Below are 22202 nucleotides of genomic sequence, written 5' to 3'. Positions count from 1 at the left end.
ATGCAGCGGACACAGGTTCAATCCCTGGTCTAGGAAGATCCCACATGCCACGGAGCAACTAAGCCCATGGGCCACAACTCCTGAGCCTGCTCTCTAGAGCCCACGAGCCACAACTACTGAGCCTGCGTACCACAACTACTGAAGCCCGAGTGCCTAGAGCCCGTGCTCCGCAACAAGAGAAGCCACTGCAATGAGAAGCCCACGCACCACAACAAAGAGTATCCCCCACTCGCCGCAACTAGAGAAAGCCCATGCGCAGCACAAAGACCCAATGCAGCCAAAAATAAATAAATAAAATAAATAAATTTATAAAAAAAGGACTGAAGGAGCTTCCAATGGCCCTAGTTGGAATTTGAGCAAGGAAATAAAGTAGTATTGGATTATAACCCAAAGTATAAAATAAATATCTATGAGTTCCTACTGATAGAGATGATTGAATATACTAATAAATAGAAGAGGCGAGACAAATCTCCCATGCAAAAGAATTTTAAATAGGGACTTCCCTGGTGGCACAGTGGTTAAGAATCCGCCTGCCAATGCAGGGGACACGGGTTCGAGCCCTGCTCTGGGAACGTCCCACGTGCCGCAGAACAACTAAGCCCATGCAGCCCACCTACTGAGCCTGCGCTCTAGAGCCCGCTAGCCACAACTACTGAGCCCATGTGTCACAACTACTGAAGCCTGCATGTCTAGAGCCTGTGCTCCGCAACAAGAGAAGCCACCACAATGGGAAGCCCACACACCACAACGAAGAGTAGCCCCTGCTCACCGCAACTAGAGATAGCCCTCACACAGCAACGCAGACCCAATGCAGCTAAAAATAAATAAATTTATATTTAAAAAATTCTAAATAATTTCTGTAAGTACTCTGCCCTTAAGGAAGTGAAGCATAACCCTCTTTCTTTAGGTGTAGACTGCACATAATGACTTCTTCCAAAGTGTATAGTATGTAAAGGGAGGGGAAAAAAGTAACTTTATAGTAGGGAAACCTGACAAGTACTAGCCAGGTGATCATGGAAAATATCAACTGTCATAAATCATGCTCATAGAATGTACCCTTCATATGATGCTATAGGAATGACACTTTACCTCTGTAGTCTTCCTGCTAATAACCCATAACTACTCTCTTAACATGAGAAAAATATCAGACCAATTCCATCAATGGGGCATCGTACAAAAATGCCTCACCATTACTCCTGGAAGCTGGGAAGGCCATCAAAACACGGATAGTCTGAAAAACTGCCACAGCCAAGAGCCTAAGGAGACATGACAACTAAATAAGTGTGTTATCCTGAATGGGATCCTGGCTCAGAAGAAGGACAATAAGTAAACACTACGAAAATCTAAATAAAATATGGACTTTAGTAATAATGTATCAATATTGGTTCCTTAATTGTAACAAACATATCCTACTAATATAATGTTACTAATAAGGAAAACTGGGTGTGGCTTATGTGGGAATTCTCCATACTGTCTTCTCAGTCTATTTGTATTTCTAAAACTGTTCTAAAAATAAAATCTATTAAAAAGAAAACAATATACAAGTCGGAATTTGCCTCAAAACAATGGATGGAGAGTATGTGGGGTACAGATGCAGACAAGATTGACCGTAAATTGATAATATTGAACTGGGTGATGATTACATAAGGGTACCCTTTTTCTTCTGAATTTTTTTAAAGGTCATAGTTCAAAAAATAGCTAAAAATATTTTTTCTTTGAGCAACATCAACCTATAATCACGTGCTCTCAGGGCAAACTGTGATCACGTGTACCTGGTTTCCACGTGCAGGCAGAAGCAGTGGATTGATTTGAGAAAACTTAAGACTTTAAGTGATTAATATAACTCAAGTGACCCTTGCGGAGACAAGGTCTGCATTTTTGCCCATTTTGCCCAAAGGAGTCCCTTGGAGTTTCCAGGGACTCCTTTCTAGAAAAAGCAAAAACGACTATCTTAAGTTACCGCAGTGGACCTCCCTCTGACCCTGCAGCTTTTGTACCAACGTTAGAGCACAAAAATGGCGCCGCCAAGCCCAGGGCGCAGCTCCCAACGCGCAGAGAGCTCACGTCGCCGCAGCGGCAGCACGTGGATGCGGACTGCGCAGGCGCGCGTTGCCGCGGGAGAGCGGCCTGGGCGTCAGGAGCGAGGTAAGCGCGGGGAGCGCATCCGGCGGCCGGGGCTCCGGGACACGGGCAGGTGCCACCACCGCCAGGTTTCAGAGGCTGGTCGGGGTCAGCGGCCCTTTTGCCTCTTTCCAGGTCAGGATTCCCAGGCGCATGGGGAAGCGAAAGGGACTGCGTGAGGGTTACGGAGCTTCAGTCGTTGGGGCCGGATGTTGGGCGCTGAACGTTTAGGTCGTACGTTGAGCGGGTATGAGTACGGAAGGTTGAGAGAAGCCCTAGGAGCTTTGGCTGGGAAGGCAGGTCTGGGGTGGGAGGTTTTGGGAGGAGGGGCGTATTGGGAGGAGGGGCGAGAGACGTGGGAGTTGAGCTTTGGGCAAATGCGGGCCTTGCAGCAGATTTGGAAAATAGTTAATACTTCCAGGCATGACTCTCCAAAGTGTGAACATCCGCTTGCATCCCATTGGAGGACCTCTTTCCCCTTCACTCTAAAACAATTTGGTTCGTGGATTCAATGTCTTCATTTAACTCAAAGCTACAGTGCAGACAATACTTTTTAGACTTCTTCCCCCTACTTATCTACTGTAGAAAGGAAGATACATCGCAGCGTTCGCTTACATATAGGTGAGGCAACACTGGTTCATTTAACACGTATTTATAGCATGTCTGCTGTGTACTAGTCGCTTTTCTTGGCACTCAGCCCCTGCTATAAATATGCTTGCTCTGTTGGCCTCTGGTTCCCTTATTGAGCCGTCCGGTTATTGAATGTGCAATTGCACGGCCTAGGAATGTGACGTGAGTTTTCATCTTAGCTGTGTAATGGCGCTGGTCCTCGTGGTTTTGGCGAGTTGCTAAACCTTCTCAGGTCTCCCTTCCTTGTCTGTAGGAATAAAGAAATAGTAATACTTTAATCCTCAAATTAGTTTCGTTTTCAGTGTGCAAACTAATTCCACCTGAGTGGAAGAAATTCTTTGTGTGTGGGAGTGGTATAGAAGTAAAGTAAAAATAACGGCTGCATTTTAAGGATTTAGTAAGGTCCTGCCACTGTGCTGGGTAGTTTACATGCAGTGTCGCATTGAATCCTCATGATTAGGTGTTGTGAGGAAGTTACTACTTCTGGCCACACTTAACAGCCACTGAATCCTAGAAAGATGAAGTGATTTGCCTGAGGTAGCATAGCTAAATGAGGAAGATGAGACTGCTCAGACTTGGGTCTGACCGACTTTAAAGCTCGTGTTCTGTGGAACCATTGAGTTTCATAGCTTTAAAACTGTTTCCTTTGAATAGCCATTCTCTCTGAATGCAGGGGGTTACCAGGAGGACAAAAGCAAACAGAGAAGAAAAAGTATTAGTTAAGTATCTGCTGCATGCACTTTTGGTATTAAAGGAATTAACTCACTGTGGGTTTACTCTAGCCTCTAGGTTGTGGTCTCTTGGAAAGACAGGAGAGGCCTTATGTCACTGTTTACAGTGTATCCTGGGATGCTCTGGGCTTCCTAGGGGAAGGGTAGTTGGATTTCAAGGGAGTAAAAGAAAGGTTTTGCCCCTTGGGGAGCATCAAGTCTTACTGAGATCAATTCATGAAGTACAGAACAAAAGGACAACACAAAACCAAGGCCTTATTTTTGCCTGTAGAACTGCAGAAGTTAGTTACTTTCATTCCACTGCTCTTTTATTACATCAGTGATTCCTTAAAGAAATTTGGGAACCCTTCTAATTAATCTCTAGTGTTGGTTAAGGAAACAAAACTAATTACTGTAGATTTGAGGATTATCATAAATATATTTTATTCATCACTAGTAGCGTGTAAAAAATAGTGGATTGTATATGGGGGAACTGCTTATTTTAAAACTGTGTGAGGTAAGCCTGTCCTCAAGGTATGACCCCCAAAGCAATATCTATCACACCTCTGTATCTGTATATTCCAGAAGTTTGCAACCCAAGATTGGGAAACATAGAACTATGGTATAAGGCCTGTCCTCTCCAGATTCAAATATGCCCCAGTGATTGACACACGATGAAGCCAAGTAAGGATAAACGCACATTCTTAGTTTTTTTTAATGTTCAAATTCAGCTTTAAAAGTGTATTTTGTATCCCAGTTGTGGTGGTTACATAAATCTATATATGTGTTAAAATTCACAGAACTGTAAATTAAAAGAAAAAAGACAATTGCATGGTATGATAATTACACATTTAAAAAAAATTAAATTCCAAAAGATTTTAGATGAGTGCAAGTTTTATGGGTACTCCCAGTAGTCCAGGCTTCCCTCCAAAAGCTAGTGCATAGGAAGAAGTAACTTTCAGAGTCAGGGATAGTGTGATTCTCCTGTTGACCCTTTGTTGGCCCACATCTAGAATCCTGTGCTGTTAGGAGAGTCCTTTCTGTATGAGGGTTTCGGATGAACTAGAGAAAGTGCTGAATTGTGAGAAGTCTAGAAGATTAAGGACCTGGAGGAAAGTGGACATGGTGGCCATTTCAGATCTTTGAACGGTTGGGGTCACGGGGCAGCAGCAGGAGTCACTTGGGAAGAGAACCATTTTATAAAGAAGCATGCAGTACAATTGGCCGTCCAAAATGAAAGGAAGTTAGAAGCTTCTAGTTATAGGACAGGGCTAGATGTCTATTTGCCCTGGGTGTTGTAATGAAAATTCCTAAATTGGGTGAGGCAAGTGAGATAACCTAAATTCTAACCTAAATATTCCACCATAGGTGGAGCTTCTTTTAAGCTTAAATCCTTTTTGTTTGCTGCTTACACTTTACATTGGGTCTAAAACTGATTGTTATCCTTCCTAAAGTCAAATAACTTTATTAATTTTTGGACTTTGGAAGAGTTGAGGTAAGACATGAAGTATTGCTATTAAATTTCAGTAAACCTCATAGCATGGTATAATTCTCCCTTTAAGATTGCTAGATGAAATTTCAGACAGTGAATTTAACTTTCCCTGTCTAGGTTGTCAGGAAAACAGTGCAATAGTGCATTTTAGATAGTTTTATCATACGAGTATCTTTTTTTTGTGTGTGTGTGGTAAGCGGGCCTCTCACTGTTGTGGCCTCTCCCGTTGCGGAGCACAGGCTCCGGATGCGCAGGCTCAGCGGCCATGGCTCACGGGCCCAGCAGCTCCGCAGCATGTGGGATCTTCCCGGACCGGGGCACGAACTCGTGTCCCCTGCATGGGCAGATGGACTGTCAACTACTGCGCCACCAGGGAAGCCCATACGAGTATCTTTTGAATGCTGCATTGTACCAGACGCGGTGGTAGGCACTGTGGGAAATCAGAGGGTTTTTTGTAAGTTGTTTTAGTAAGACATGGTTCCTGCACTCAAGCAACTTAAAATAATTGTCTATAGGTAACTCTACAGGGTAGTGAGGAGTTAAGGATTGACTGTCAGCCTTATTAATAAGGACAAAGTTAGAAAAGCTATTTCAGAAGTTAAAGGCTGTGTATTGAGGGTCCCAATGGTGTCTTGAAACAGTGTCTGTACCCTGGTTTTGTGGTTTAAATATTACTGTGATCTTTTATTTGGTTTAAAATTAACCACAGTTTACGAAAAAAAAAGTTTGAACATGCAATGATATTTTAATCTTTAAGATGCTTTTTTATATAAAAGTAAATAATCCTAAAATATAACTTGGAAAATGAAAAAGATTGAAAAAGAAAAAGATTTCCTCAACTTACCTACCCCAGAACACTGTTATTTAAAATTTAATGTATCTCACTCATCTCTTTTTACATGGAGTTTTGTTCTTTTTTATTTTGCAGTTATTATACTGAATATACAGTGTTTTTCTGATTTTTCATTTGCCATTCTAATAGACATTTTACAATGTTTTTGAAAGCTGTGATTTTGAATGGTAGTGTAATATTCTGTGTAGTAGAAGCATCACTGTTAACTTTTTTCCTTTTTTTTCTATTTTAAATGGATATTTATACATGCCGTATTTTTTGATATTTAAGATTATTTCAGTGGGATGATTTCTAGAATAGACTTGTCAGGTGAGTGGCTATGGATATTTTTAAGAATATATATTATATGTTATATATGTATAATATGCACATATATATTATATAACTATATTATGTATAATACACATGTACATATATAAATCTCCAACTTATTTCTCAGGCAGAACATATTAATTTATATTCCCTTCAGTAATGAGTGTTTTACTTGCACCTATGCTGTATAGAAAATAATATATAGTTATTTCAATTTGAATTTTTTTGTCACAAATGAGGTTGAATGTTTTCCCCCTTATGTTCATCAATGAATCTTCATCCTCTATGTATCCTTTCATGCCTTTTGCTCATTTTTTTTTATTGGTATCTGTGTCCATTGGGCTTCAAATAGCAGAAAATCCAAAGGTGTATTTTTCTGATGCCACAGCAAGGCTGTGCCTAGGCAGATCAGGGCTGGAGTCAGGGCTTCTGCCAGGGACACCAGACTCTGCCTTCTCCTCTCCACTGTCCTGAGGGTGTGCTGCTTTCTCATGCTTATTGCTTTCTCATTGCATTGTGGGTGATATATTTTCAGGCCTCAGGTCCGTGTTGCAGGAAGAAAGAAGTGAAAGACCCTGCTAGCCGAATCTGTCCCTGTCCATCAGGAAAGGAGAGAGCTTTCTGAGAAGCTCCACTCAGAACTCTGATTATGGCCAGTATTTAACTCAAGCTGGCAAATCAGAAGTAGAAGGTGATGTTTGGGTCGGTTACCCACAGTGTCTGCTACAGTGTCTGGATGTTTTTCCTATTTATCCCACTTTTTAAAAAGTATCAAATTTCTCATCTTTGTGTTAGTACTTATTTTTCCGACCTCTTTGCTGTTTTTTGTAAGTTTTTAATTGTTCATTTAATCATGTTTGCTATCATTTCGTTTATGGTATTTTACCACTTTAATAAAACAGGGACTTCCCTGGTGGTGCAGTGGTTAAGGCTCAGAGCTCCCAATGCAAGGGGCACGGGTTTGATCCCTGGTCGGGGAACTAAGATCCCCAGAAATAAAAAAATAAATAAAACCCAAACTCCTCATCCTCCAGTGTGGGTGTTGCACACTGATTCTCTGGGAAGCAAAATCTGAGATGGAGGTTTGTGTAGTGTGATGAGTGAACATGGCCCGTTTGGAACTAGTTTCTTTTGGAGTTAGTTGAAGTGGACTTCGTAGCCCATTATGTCTCAGCGTTGGAAAAATGAATGTTCTTGGTTGTATTAGTCCCTGTTAGATCAGGTTTATTGTGTTAGTAAAATATATATCACTGCTTGTTTTCTATCTGTTGACTATTATGTGTCTAAAGCAGGTGTGTCCTCATTGTGACTGCATTTCTCTTCTAATCAGTTTTTACTTTATACATCTCAAGGCGATGTCATTGTGAGTCAGAGATTTCTGGCCCCTCTCTCTCCTGGGAGGGTTTCTTTTACCAATGTAAAATATCTCTCTTTATCCCAATATTTTCTACCTTGAGTTCTATTTTATCTGCTGTTAATGCTATTAATATTAGCAGCCCAACTTTATTTTGGTTATTTGCATAGCACATATTTTAGTCCTTTTATTTTCAAGCTTACCATGTATTTTGTTTAATGTGTGCCTTTTGTGCACAGTACGTATCTGGATATTTTCCTCCCTGGGTCCATCTCTCTTTTTCTATTTTGAGACTGAATCATTGATATTTAGATTACTTGGGCTGGGGTCTGTCATCTTATTTGATATTTTCTGTTTACCATACTTGAATTTTTTTTTCCCTGTTGGATTGTGATTTTAAAGTTATGCTTTGTTTTTGTCCTTGTGGTAGTTGCCCTAATACTTTTTTTTAAATTTTATGTATGTATTTATTTATGGCTGCGTTGGGTCCTCGTTGCTGCACGTGGCCTTTCCCTAGTTGCGATGAGCACAGGCTCTGGACGCGCAGGCCCAGCGGCCATGGCTCACCGGCCCAGCCACTCCACAGCATGTAGGATCCTCCTGGACCGGGGCATGAACCCGTGTCCCCTGCATCGGCAGGTGGACTCTCAACCACTGCGCCACCAGGGAAGCGCGGGGGCCACTCTTCATTGCGGTGCATGGGTCTCTCACTGCAGTGGCCTCTCTTGTTGCAGAGCACAGGCTCTAGGCGTGCGGGGTTCAGCAGTTGGGGCACGTGGGCTCTAGAGCACAGGCTCAGTAGATGTGGCACACGGGCTTAGTTGCTCCACGGCATGTGGGATCCTTCCAGACCAGGGATCAAACCCGTGTCCCCTGCATTGGCAGTCGGATTCTCAACCACTGTGCCACCAGGGAAGCCTGTCCTAATAATTTGAATGCATGTTCTTTATATTTCTTGTACAGAGTCTAGCGTTACTCAATATTCACATCGCCACCCAGCATCCCCTGGAAGTTATTTTCCTTTTGTAATTTCACAGTATTTCTGTCTTACTGCATCCTTCATAGTAGTTCTCAATCTGATCCTTCAGTTTAGGTATACCTGAACATATCTGCTACAGGTATGCTTTCCCTGACAGCTACAGTTATCTCCTGCCACAGCTGCCCATCTGCCCGCCTTCTATTAGGGATCTTCCCACCTGTAAGTCTGCTTGTGTATTTCTTTTTTCTTTCTTTTTGTAAATTTCATTATCTTTTCTGTACTGTCATTGAATTAGGCTGGGCCTGATTTAGAGCAGAGATAGAAGTTTTAGGACACCACGAGGGAGGATTTTTCTGCTCTTTATCTTCTATTTAAAATAAGGTCAAATAATATTTAGCTATTACTCATACCAGTTTCAGCTATCTGTTGCCTTTTTTTTTCCTGAGCAGTTTGGGGAAGATAGGCAGAAGTTTTGTCTTCAGGCTAAAGACAAAGCGATAGGTCACTACTTAAAAATAAGAGTTGTTTGTCTACTTATATTACTTCCTCTGTGCAAACACTTAGTATTTTCAAGGAGTAATAGGGAAACAACAAGCCCACATAATGTCTGATTAGAGGTTTCTCAGAAGCGCTTTGCAACAGTATGTGTACCTTATTTTCAGTGAAGGGCACACACAGATAAGTCCTTAAAAGCAGTAGATACAAGTTACAATTTATGGAAGCCCAGCTGGACATTATGAAACAGAGGACTTGGGAAAAACAGACCAAACCGGAATCAGCTGAGGCAAATTGTGAAGGATGACTAGGAAGGAAAGGGTTGACCAGGTTGATGAGAGAGTGAGGGCATTCTGGGGACCTGGTTCAGCATAGTCAAAGACATAGCAGAGCAACAAGTAGGGGAGGATAGAGGGATTCTGAGAGGCTAGACAGGTAGGGGATGACCTGATCTAAACACTACCCTCTATTGTATTTCACCATTAAGTTGTAGGCTTTAGGTCGGAAGTACTTCGTTTAAAACTTGATGGTCCTTTTCTATTCATGTTGTTTCCAGAAGCTTTTTAAAGTAAGGAATGGTGTCGAATCCAGAGATAACTCTTTTGATGTCTCTTGATTTGCCCGTTGTCGAATTCTGTTAAACTTGGGAGTTTGTACTTAAAGAATCGTTCTTTTCTTGTGCCTGTAGAACAGGCTTTGATATCATGGTTACAGTTACATCTGCTTTGGAATCGTTGATGAGAAAGAGCTGTTACATAAAGAGAAATCACCTGGCCCTGCAGTGCTTCTACTTTGGGAATTAAAAGTTGCCTTTTAATACATTTCTTCCCTTAGACTTCTGTGAATGTTAAATTGCCGCTTAATATGATGTCAAGAAATAATTTGGAGGCATCTAGCTGTAAAATGACAGAGCCATTTAATTTTGAGAAAAATGAAAGCAAGCTTCCACCGCATGAGTCTTTAAGAAGTACCGGAGGACATCCTAACCATCCTAATTTCAGGTTGAAAAACCCAGAGAATGGAAATAAAAAGAAAAATTTTTTGCTTTGTGAGCAAACCAAACAGTATCTGGCTAGTCAGGAAGACAATTCAGAATCTTCAAACTCTAATGGCATCAGTGGAGGAGTGGCTGGATCCAAAGGAGACAGGACGATGCTGCCAACAGGTGAGTAAAACCTGTAGGCTTAATACTACTTGATTCTGATGGTTTCTTCGACTTATCGAAAGTATGTGTAACTATACACCAGTGTGCTATTAACAGAACAGCCAAATGGCTAACTTACAGGATTTGCATATACATATTAATTTAGAAGGAAAAACCAGATGCCAAGTAGCTACCTTTGGCTACATTAATCACAGAAGGATTCCTGAGGAGAAAGTGTCTACAGACAAGCCTCCCTCCTCCCCACCTGCCCCAATCCAGAGACATACTGGGAATGTAGAAACCAAACACTCTGGCTTTTTATGGATGTTCTAAAGATCGGCCGTATTCTAAAAATACTATGCAGATTTTATGCATGTAATAGCTCACAAAGGTATGTCTAAGACATTAACTTGTTTCATTTGATTTTTTAAATCATTCCTTTAGTCTTAATTCTAAAAATCTGCTTTTTAAGGAGACTGGGGCCTGGTGGAATTAGCCTCTGTGAATGTGTATGAGATGTGATCTTTTAATATTATGGTGATGTAGTTCTCAGAGTATGGCCCTTGGGCCTCTGGAGTCACAACTATTTTCCTAATAATATTAAAACATTATTTGCTCTTTTTCACTGTGCTGACTTTATGCTGGTGGTGCAAAAGCAAAGGTGAGTAGACTCTGGCACCTTGTTAACTTGCCTTTAGCAGAGGTACCAGCTTGGGCTAGTGGTCATTGTTTTTCATTTTCATGCCCTTGCAGTTAAGACAAAACAACCCAGAAGGGTCAGTTTTACTTAAGAATGCCCTTGATAAAGCAGTACAAATTTATTAGTAAGTCTTGAGCCTTGTGTACAGGTATTTTTAGTGTTTTGTTTAACAAAATGGGAATTGCTCCTAACTTTTGCTGCTTACTGAAGTATGAAAAGCATGTGTGTGATTGAGTTGTGAGCTGAATGGAAACTTTTTTTCCTTGGAACGTCATTTTTAATTGAAAAGAATGACACACTGTGGTCATTCGGGCTTAGATATCTGGCAGTCATTTTCTCAAAAATGGACAAAGTGAGCCTGTCTCGTCAAAGAAAACAGCTGACAGTGTTTTGTTGCTAATGATAAAGTGCAAGCTTTCAAGCAAAAATGAGAATTTCAGGAAATGTGTATCTGCCACTCTGAGCTTGACAGCTTCCCAATACTTAAAAGACTTTTCTGGTGAGATGCATGGTGATATTAACACATAAGGTTTTTCGGTACTGTCTTATGAAATGTGTCAACATTTGGAAGATCTGCATAACTCAGGAGTTTCTCAATCTTTTCCTGAAGACCAATGCATGATGCTCTGTAGTCCTGCATGGGTAAAAATCCATTTAAAGTGCAAGATAAATCAATGGATTCTAATATAACAGTATGAAAAGTTTATTGATAACGGTTTTAGATTCCACATTGCAGCTAACCCTTAAACTACCACTTGAGTTTTGGGGTGAATTAAAGGAGAATATCCACAGTTACCTGAGAAAGCCATAAAATACTACTCCTATTTGCAACCATGTATGTGTGTGAGGCCAGATTTACTTCACAGTTAAAGCAACATATCATAACAAATTGGATTCAAAAGCAGATATGAGAATCCAACTATCATTGGTTAAGCCAAACATTAAAGAGATGTGCAAAAATGTAAAACAGTGCCACTCTTCACACAATTTTTTTTTTTTTGCTTTGGAAAATAGTTTTTAAAAAACCATGTCAACATGTAATGCAGTTATTATTTTTAAGTAAATATATTTAAATGTTTAGTTTTAATTTCAACTACTAGTATTTGAAATTTCTAATACTTAGTTTTAATTTCTAATAATGCTAAATATTGATAGTTACAAGCTATGTAAACAAAAGCTCTTTGAGGTCCTCAGTAATTTCTAAGGGTATAGAGTCTGGAGTTCAAAAAGCTTGGTAACTTGTTGCCTTCGTGAATGGAGAAAAGTTCACAGTGAGGTATATAGTAGTCAAGGAAATTTCAAACAAATCCTTTTTTTTCATTAGGAAAAGTAGGATGTTACTTATTTATGTGTAGCTTTAAGGTTATTATGGTATAGCTTTATTATCTGAATGTTGCGTAATTATGTTGCTGTACATTTTCAGGAATAAAGTAATATTTGACCTTTATTAGGCATTATGTTTTACATCCCAGGTAACTCTGTGTCACCATTAAATGTTGGAAATAATTCACCACCCAAAGAAGTAAATAGTGTAAGTTATTTATTTTTTTTCTATTTTGTGTTTTTGGGTAAAAAATTCTAAACATGTTTTTATATCGTGTTAATGAAGAATTACTCAATTTGCGGGTATTGTTCAAGGTCAGACTGTCTTATCTCTAGCCTAGTATCTTTTTAAAAATAAAATTCAACTTTTTCTATTTGGGTAATTATAGATTGACCTACAGTTGGAAGAAATAATAGAGATTCTTTGTAGCTTTTACCCAGTTGTTTCCTATGGTAATAAGCTGAAGAGCTATAGTGTAATATTACAGTCAGGCTATTGACATAATACAGGCAAGATACAGAACATTTCCATCACTCGAAGGATCTCTTCTGCACCTTTTTATGGTCACATCCACTTCCCTCCTGCCCCTACCCCCTTCTTAAGCCCTGGCAACCATTAACCTAATCCATATTTCCAAAATGTTGTCATTTCAAGGATGCTATATAAATGAAATCATAGAGTATGTACCTTTTGGGATTGGATTTTTTTCATTCAGCATAATTCTCTGGAGATTCACCTAGATTGCTGTATGTATCAATAGTTCAGTGCTTTTTATTGCTGAGTAGTATTCTGTGGCTTATTTAAACATTCTCCCATTGAAATACATCTGGATTGTTCCCAGTTTCTGGCTATTATAACTAAAACTGCTGTAAACATTCATGTGTAAGGTTTTATGTGAACATGAGTTTTTAATTTTTGTTTTTGCTCTAGGATAAATGCCCAGGAGTGCATTTTTGGGTCATATAGTAGTTGCATATTTAGTTTTTTAAGAAGCTGCCAAAGTGTTTTCCAGAGTGGCTATACCGTTTTACATTCCCATTGAGAATGTATGAGTGATCCAGATTCTCTGCACCCAGCATCCTCACCAGCATTTGGTGGTGTTACTATTTTTAGTTTCCCTATTGTCACATTTGTGTAGTGATAGCTCATTGTGGTTTTGTTTGACTAATGGCTAATGATAAACATCTTTTCATGTGCTTATTTGCCATCTGTGTATCCTTTTTGGTGAAATGTTCTCCATGTCTTTGTCCATTTTCTAATTTGGATTGTTTATTTTTTTACTGCCAAGTTTTGAAAGTTCTTTATATATTACAGATTCTAGTGCTTTGTCAAATATGTGATTTACAAATATTTTCTCCCAGTTTCCGACTTGTCTTTTTATTCTCTTAACAAGATGTTTAGCAGAGCAAAAGTTTTTAGCTAGGTCCTGGTCAATTTTTCCTTTTATGGATTATACTTTTGGTGTCAAGTCTAAGAACTTTTTGCTGCTATAGATGCAGAAAGTTTTGGGGGTTTTTCCCCCCAAAGTTTGTAGTTTTATATTTAAACTTGTGGTCCATTTTGAGTTAATTATGTTGTGAGACTTAGGTTGAGGTTAATTTTTTTTTGGCTAGGGATGTCCAATTGCTGCAGCACCATTTGTTGAAAATGTTATCTTTCCTCCACTGAATTGCTTTTGCACTTTTGTCGGAAATTAGCTGGGCTAATTTGTGTGGGTCTATTCTGGATTCTCTTTTCTTTTCCACTGATCTATGGGTCTTTCCCTCCACCAATACCACACAGTACTGGAGCTATGATGGTCAGTCTTGAAGTTGGGTACAGTGATTCCTCCCACTTTCCGTTTCTTTTTTCAAAATCATTTAATCTAGTTTCTTTCCTTTCCAGTATACATTTTAGAACAATCTTGTTTGTATCTACAAAAAATCTTGCTGGAATTTTGATAGGAATTGTATTAAGCCTGTATATCAATTTGAAAATTGTTGACATCTTTGCTGTGGTGAATCTTCCAATTAACACAATCTGTCTCCCAATTTATCTAGATATTCTTTTATTTCTTTCACTTTGTGGTTTGCAGTTTACCAGCGGTGCACGTTTTGTTAGATTTACACCTAAGTATTGTTTTTTGATTGATTGTAAATGCTGTTATGTATTTTATTTCATGTGTCCTCACGTTCATTGCTAATATATAAAAATATGGTTGATTTCACATGTTTATCTTATATCCTGTGACCTTCCAGGAGTCACTTATTCTAGGAATTTTTTTGTAGACTGCTTGCAATTTTCTACATAGACAATTATATCATCTGCCAATAAAGGACAGTTTTATTTCTTCCTTTTTAAAATATATGGTTTTAATTTCCCTTTCTTGCTTTATTGCACTGACTAGAACTTCTAGCATTATGTTAAGAGTGGTGACAGTGGACATATTTGTTTCCAAACCTAGGGGGAAAGCACTGAGTCTTTTCACTGTTGAGTATAATGTTAGCTATAGAATTTTTGCAGACGATCTTTATCAAGTTGATGAAGTTTTCTCTATTCCTACTTTTCTGAGAGTTTATATCATGAATAGGTATTGAAATTTTTAAGATGCTTTTTCTTCATCCATTGATATTGTTGTGATTTTTTTTCCTCCTTTAGCCTGTTAGTTTGGTGGATTGCATTGATATATATTTTTTTAATTTAACCAGTCTTGCATCCCTGGAATAAGCCCCAGTTGGTCATGGTGTATAATTATTTTTTATATGTTGCTGAATTATATCTGATATTGTTTCGATGTTTTACATGTTTCGATGTTTTACATCCATTTTCATGAGAGAGGTTGGTCTGTGATTTTCTCTTTTTTATTGTCTTTGTATAGTTTGGGTATCAAGGTAATATTAGTTTTCTGGAATAGAGATTGTATAGAGTTGGTGTTAAATAATTCTTCTTTAAACATTTGGTAGTATTCTCCGGTGGTAAAAACCATATGGGCTTGGGGATTTATTTTGGGGGGAGTTTTAAAATTATGATTCAGTTTCCTTAATATTTATAAGGCTATTCAAATTATCTATTTCATATTGTGATAATTTGTGATTTTTCAGGAATTGGTCCATTTTGCTTACATTGTGAAGTCTACATAGAGTTGTTCGAAGTATTCCATTATCATTTTTATATCTTCATGGTCTGTAGTAATATATCCCTTATTTCATTCCTGATATCGGTAATTTCTGCCTCTGATTTCTTCATTGTTAGTCTTGCTAGAGATTTATCAATTTTGTTCATCTTTTCAAAGGACCAGGTCTTGTTTCACTGATTTTTTTCCTCCAAGTTTTTATTTTTAATTACATTGATTTCTGCTTTTATCTTTATCGTTTCCTTCCTCTGCTTGCTTTGGGCATGTTTTGTTCTTATTGTTTAGGTTCTTGAGATGAGAACTTACATTATTAATTTGAGACTTTACCTCTTTTCTAGTATGTGACTTTAGAGCTATAAATTTCTGTCTTGGTGATACTTTGTGTCCCACAAATTTGATATGTTGTATTTTTATTTTCTTTTAGTTCAGTGTATTTTTAAAACATTTCCCTGAGACATCCTCTTTGACTCATGCATTATTTAAAAGTGTATTGTCTAGTTTCCAAATGTTTGGAGATTATCTGTTCTCATTCTGTTACTGATTTCTAGTGTAAGTCCATTGTGGTTGAATAACACCGTCTGTATGATTTAAATTCTTTTAAATTGGTTGAAGTTTGTTCTATAGCCCAGGATGTTCTTGGCTGGACAAGGGTGGGAGTTCAGCTTCCCAGCATCCTTACTGCTCCCCCCGCCCCCATATCCTCTCTACTTAACACGAGGTGGAGGGAGGATTGGAGGTGGAAGGGTTTGGAGACACTCCACTCATTACTATTGAATGGTGGTGGAAAATTCTGACTGTCCACTAGGTTTCCTCTTAACACCACCCCAATGGTGCTGGTAGTTGGGGGGCATGGGGGACACTCTTTACTGCCAGGCAGAAGTCCATGCTCCCCATGCAGTTTCCACAGGGAGACCCCACGAGGATGAAGTGCTGGCTCTCTACTCTGTTGGCCTTCTCTGATACCACCCAAGTGGGAGAGAGGGGCACCTCACTGTAGCCTGGTGAAGGTGGAGGTCTAGGCTCCCCAGTCTACCTTTGCTGGTGGGATGGGGCCACAGTTTTTTCTGCGGCAACTGTCTGGAGTAGAGCAGTTACTGATAAAGTTTTTCTGTCTGGCTGGGCCATCCCTTTCCTGGTCTTTTGGCTAGAGAGAGCAAGCGAGCAGGCTTTTTGTTGGGGCTTTTATCGTCTGTGCCTTTGGGTGTTTCTGACTTCTCCAGCACCGCATCTGAGATATATGAGGCAGAATAAAAACTCTGGGGACTCACTGCCATGTCCTTCTCTGGGTGCCAAGTTCCTAGCCTGTCTGCTGCCTTCCTTCAGTGTCACTGTGTGTTTATTTTATATATAAGTCCAAGGTTTTTAGTTGTACTTAATGGTAGGAGTAAGGGAAAGTACATCTATCTTGTCTTCTCGGGAGAGGAAATCCCAAGTCTAATATTTAACAAACAAAACATTATTACCAAGTTTTAATACTGCTATTGCTCTTTTCTTAATAGAAGACTAGCAATAATGTGTCTCCTGCAAAATCAAAAAAAGTACACAAGTTGGTTGAGAGTTCCTTGTCCATAAATGATCCAGCACTCTTCAGCTCATTAGGACCTCCTCTTCGGTCGACAACTTGCCATTGCTGCGGTCTGTTTGGTAAGCATATTGCTCTCAGATGCCTGTTGGATTATTCCTTTACACATTTGAAAAATATTTTTATTATGTAAAACATTACATATAAACAGAAGAGTATATATAAATCATATACCCATTTCCCAGCTTCAACAGCTGCCAACATCCTACCATTCTTGTTCATCCATGCCTTTTTTTTTTTTTTTTTTTTTTTTTTGCAGTACGCGGGCCTCTCACTGTTGTGGCCTCTCCCGTTGCGGAGCACAGGCTCCGGATGCGCAGGCTCAGCAGCCATGGCTCACGGGCCTAGCTGCTCCGCAGCATGTGGGATCTTCCTGGACCAGGGCACGAGCCCGTGTCCCCTGCATCAGCAGGCGGACTCTCAACCACTGAGCCACCAGGGAAGCCCCATGCTTCTTTATTTGATTATTTTTTATACTTTTTTTGAGATAAAACATACTTGCACTGAAAGGCACAAACTCATAGCCCAATCAAGATGAAGAATACTTCCATCTTCTCAGAAAGTTCCCTCATGTCCCTTCCCAGTCACTATACCCCCCAGAGGCAACCACTGTTGTTGTTTCACCATAAATTAATTTTACCAGTTACAGAATTTCTTGTAAATGGAATCATACAGTATAGACTCTGTGGGAAGCTTTTCCTGTTCAGAAAATATTTCTGAGTTTAATCCATGTTTTTGCGTGTACATTAATTTTTTTGTTCGTTGCTGAGTAGCATTTCATTACATGATATCACAGTGTGTATATCTGTTCTGTTGAACATTTCGCTTGTGTCCAGCTTTTGGCTATTATGAATAGAGCTCTCTACACGTTTTTGCATAAGTCTTTGTGTGGACGTATGTTCTCGTTTCTTTTGGGTACAAACCTAGGGGTAGGATTGCTGAGTCAAAAGGTAAGTGTATGCTTAACTTTATAAGAAAAAGCCAAACCGTTTTCCAAAGTAGTTGTCCCATTTTGTATTCCCACTGGGAGTGAGTTCTGGTTGCTCCACATCTTTGTCAACATTTGGTGTTTTCAGTCCTTTTAATTTTAGCCTTTCTCATGGATGTGTAGTGGTATCTCCCTGTGGTTTTTTTGTTTTGTTTTGTTTTGTTTTTTGCGGTACGCGGGCCTCTCACTGTTGTGGCCTCTCCCGTTGCGGAGCACAGGCTCTGGACGCGCAGGCTCAGCGGCCATGGCTCATGGGCCCAGCCGCTCCACGGCATGTGGGATCTTCCCAGACCGGGGCACGAACCCGCGTCCCCTGCATCAGCAGGCGGACTCTCAACCACTGCACCACCAGGGAAGCCCCTCCCTGTGGTTTTAATTTGCATGTCCCTCATGATCAATGATCTTGAGCAGTTTTCCTGTGCTCACTGGCTATTTGGATATTTTGCTTCTTTTTTCCAATTTCTTTTAGAGTGGAGGCATTTGAGGCCAGCCTGATTTCGTTGTTTCTTTATGTGTTTTTTGTTTTGTTTTTCAGATAACTTGTTTTCCTCTGCCTGGAAACTGATAGTTTTTTTTTTAAACTTCATTTCAAAAACTTCCTGGGTTTTTCTAGGTGTGATTCTCCTTGTTGGTTTTTGTCTTGTTATTTTTAAATGGCACGAGGTGAACCTCATCAGACTGTGTTTGCACATGTCTGTTTTCACCACCGCGGATTTTCTGTTCCCTTTGATTGTTCCTTTTATATCGTGTGTTCTGGGTTCTGCTTTAGGAAAGTCAGTTGTGTTTCCAGTCTGTCTGATAACAGCCAGGGTTCTTGGCCTTCCCCAATCAATAGAAATTGATCAGAGGACAGGCAAGAAATTCAGGCAAGGCTTTATTGGGGCAGTAGGGGGAGTGCGAACAAACAGCAGGTTCTCTTGCTTGCTCACTCCCTGAGTAGGGGGTGAGCTTGTTGCTTATATGGGGTGAGGGTAGGAGTGTGTCCAGGGGTCAGGCCGGCGGGGTGGCTTTAGGCGGTTTGCCCACCTAAGATGATATGGTGCGCAGGGGGCATGCGCAGTACCCTGCTTTTCCTCCCGACCTCCTGGTTTCGCTCCTGGCTCGTCAAAAGTGGCAGTTGGGTTTTTCTGGTCTCTTGGTATGTTTTGTCCAGAATTTGCCCCAACTGCACATGCACGCAGTTATCTTTAGTCCCATATGGTTTCTTTGTATTTTGTGGCTCGAGGAGAGGTGTGTCCAGGTGCAAGCACTGCAGCAAAGGGTCGCAGGTCCCAGCCTGTCTCGTGTCCTCCTTCTCTTTTTCATCTTGGCCCCCTTTCTCTGCAGTTCAACGGAGCTTTATAAATTCAGTTTGTTTGTTTGTTTGTTTTTGCGGTACGCAGGCCTCTCCCTGTTGTGGCCTCTCCCGTTGCGGAGCACAGGCTCCGGATGTGCAGGCTCAGCGGCCATGGCTCATGGGCCCAGCCGCTCCGTGGCATGTGGGATTCTCCCGGACCAGGGCACGAACCCGTGTCCTCTGCATTGGCAGGCGGACTCTCAACCACTGCGCCACCAGGGAAGCCCTATAAATTCAGTTTTAACACCTAATCATAAACAGCATAATCCTCTTCACATATTCTCCTTGATATGATTAATAGAATGACGTCTTTGAAACGGTCTCGTTCCTGCCAACAAATATTTGCAATAAAACATTGGTGGTGTCATGGGCTGTGTTCTGTAGGGCCGCTGAGGTGCTCACAGTGCAAGCAGACGTACTACTGCTCTGTCGCATGCCAGAGAAGGGACTGGGCAGCCCACAGCATCGTGTGCAAACCTGTTCAGCAGAAGTAAGTGTGATTTTTTTTTTTTTACATTCATTAGAGAATATTTTAAAATACGGGTTGTTTTTTTTTTTTTTGGTAGTATAAGGATCAAATCAGGTAAGCAGGCCATAACTATGTAAAAGTTGCTGCTTTTTACTTTTTTATTTAAGTATAACATAAAGTATACAAATCTGAAGTGAACAGCTCTACAATTTTTGATCCCCAAAACTCTGTTTTAAGTAATGTAGGTATTTTCTCCATTTTGCAGATAGGGAAACTGAGGCTTGGAGATTGTGGCTATCTCCCTTTCATTAGGTGGCTTTTGGAAGAAGCACACCTGTGCACAGGGCAGACCCTTGCATAGCCAGCATGGGGTTGTTTTACTTTGTTACTACTGTGATTCTTTCTGGAAGAAGCTGTTTTGTTCTTTCTGGATTTTGTTGAGAATTTAACATTATTGTGGCCCTTACTTTTAATTGGTTCTGTGCTGTAAGTATTATAATTGGTTGCTTTATTTCAGTTTCCACAAACTTGAAGATAATAAATCACCTTTTGAAACAAAGAACATGGAAGTGAAAAAAGAGGTATGATATACTTACTTTCTCTTTGCCTTTAGAGTGAATTTTTAATGACTCCCTTTATTTTGAAGTAAGAGGACCTAAGCTAAATAAAATATTTATGACTTATTTCTCCATTTCACCAGTGTTTGTTTATTCCTGTTGAATAAATCTGTACACCCTAGTGATAGATTTGGTGAGCGTTGGGGGTCTATGAGAACTGTTTATGCCCAGCTTTTTCCAAAAAGGACTTGAGATGGCCATGTCTCGCTGTAGGTGGACTACTGAGAAAGTTGTCTCTTTGTAGTCCCTGCGTGCACATGCTCTCTAGCTTTGTGTACTGGATTCTAATAGGGCCCTGTTATCTAAGGAGCACTTTTTCCTGTTAATACCTTTCTTCCATGTAGCTAACTGTATAGGGTAAATCATTTGCAATCTGGAAAGTATCAGTGATGTCCAACTCATATTTTATAGGTAAATTTTAGCTTTCTCTAGCTGGTCCTAGCTTCTACTTTAAAAAAAAAAATCCATTCCTATAAAAATGTTAACAAGTGAAAACTTAAAACACGACCCTCCCCGCCCCCTTTTTTAAAAAATAAACTCAACATTGCCATCACCATCATGGCCTGATTCTCGGGTGATCCCAGTGCTATGCACACTGCCTATGGACGGTACGTTTTAGTGACTCTAGAAGACGTATGTTATTTCTCTACACCCTCATTCAAACCTGGGAGTCAGGCTGTTTTGACCTCGGTTCTAGCAAATAGTGGCCATGGTATCATTTATTTTATTTTATGTTATTTTTAATTATTTATTTTTTATTTATTTATTTTTGACTGCATTGGCTTTTCTTTGCTACACGTGGGCTTTCTCTAGTTGTGGCGATTGTGGGCTACTCTTGGTTGCGGTGCACGGGCTTCTCATTGCAATGGCTTCTCTTGTTGCAGAGCATGGGCTGTAGATGCACAGGCTCAGTAGTTGTGGCTCACAGGCTCTAGAGCGCAGTCTCAGTAGTTGTGGCCCACGGGCTTAGTTGCTCTGCAGCAGGTGGGATCTTCCCAGACCAGGGATCAAACCTGTGTCCCCTGCATTGGCAGGTGGATTCTTAACCACTGTGCAACCAGGGAAGTCCGGCCATGGTATCATTTAAACATGTGCTTGTAAGTAACTCACTTAATGTGTTTTTTCAAACCAGAGTGACTGTCCTGTTGGAGTTACTAAAGAAATAGCCACTTGTGCTGATAAAATAATGTTTTCTGATTTGAGAAGCCTACAACTCAGGAAAAGCATGGAAATAAAGGTATTTGTTGTTTAATTTCCATAGACAGAGATCCAAAGAACTGTAGATTTTTATTTCCTTGTTTCCTGTGTTTGAGTTTATAAGACAGCTCCAAAATACAACTGAAATTGATAAAGATTGCAAAAACTTGTCTACAGTACTTTTTGTATCTTGTTATAAAGCTTTACAAAATTAACATTTGCTTTGTTCTCAGTGAGTTATTGCAACTTTTTTGTCTTTGAAAGGGTATAGTTACTGAATTCAAACACCCAGGTGACTTTTATGTGCAGTTACATTCTTCAGAAGTTTTAGAATACATGAACCAACTGTCTGCGAGCTTAAAGGAAACATATGCAAATAAGGCACATGAAGAAGATTATATTCCTGTAAAGGGGGAAGTTTGTGTTGCCAAGTACACTGTCGATCAGGTAACCCCTAATGAAATATTTAACAAGACATTTTAATTTACTTTGGTCCTATCAGCTTGACACCAGAGCTTTTAATGATGCATTAGATGGCTTGAGGTGAGACTGGTCACACTGCTGTTTCTCTTCCTCAGTCAGGAGTCCACATCTGTTTGCTTACTTCCTCCCTGCCTGAGGCCACTCCAGCTCTGCATGTAGGCTCCTCAGTTGCTGGGTACAGAGTGATTGCTAGTCCTAGAGCTTGTGTTTATTTGTGTAGCTGAGGCATTAGTGTGTCACAGAGTCCGCTGGGCTAGAATAGCCTGGGAATTGTTGTGTATATTAAAGCATCTAAAATGGACAA

At 40.1% G+C, this 22202-nt stretch overlaps 1 protein-coding gene across 13 annotated transcripts in view; it reads left to right on the top strand.

Moving 5' to 3' along the window:
* The first annotated feature begins 1985 nt into the window (after positions 1 to 1985).
* Positions 1986 to 22202, top strand: part of TDRD1 (tudor domain containing 1) — a 45985-nt gene continuing 25768 nt past the window's right edge. For 4 of the 13 annotated variants that reach the window (XM_079899363.1, XM_079899367.1, XM_079899361.1 and 1 more), the window contains exons 1-8: positions 7594 to 8670; positions 9781 to 10111; positions 12242 to 12321; positions 16726 to 16870; positions 19517 to 19622; positions 20119 to 20182; positions 21351 to 21455; positions 21680 to 21862. In XM_079899363.1, coding sequence (XP_079755489.1) covers positions 8593 to 8670; positions 9781 to 10111; positions 12242 to 12321; positions 16726 to 16870; positions 19517 to 19622; positions 20119 to 20182; positions 21351 to 21455; positions 21680 to 21862 — 1092 coding nt within the window. In that variant the 5' untranslated portion in view covers positions 7594 to 8592. The other 9 variants (XM_079899364.1, XM_079899369.1, XM_079899365.1 and 6 more) reach the window with 9 other exon arrangements.

The sequence above is a fragment of the Stenella coeruleoalba genome (assembly GCF_951394435.1).
Source record: "Stenella coeruleoalba genome assembly, chromosome: 16".
NCBI lineage: Eukaryota > Metazoa > Chordata > Mammalia > Artiodactyla > Delphinidae > Stenella > Stenella coeruleoalba.
Note: the sequence above shows the minus strand (reverse complement) of the source record. Positions and strands in the feature narration are given on the sequence as shown.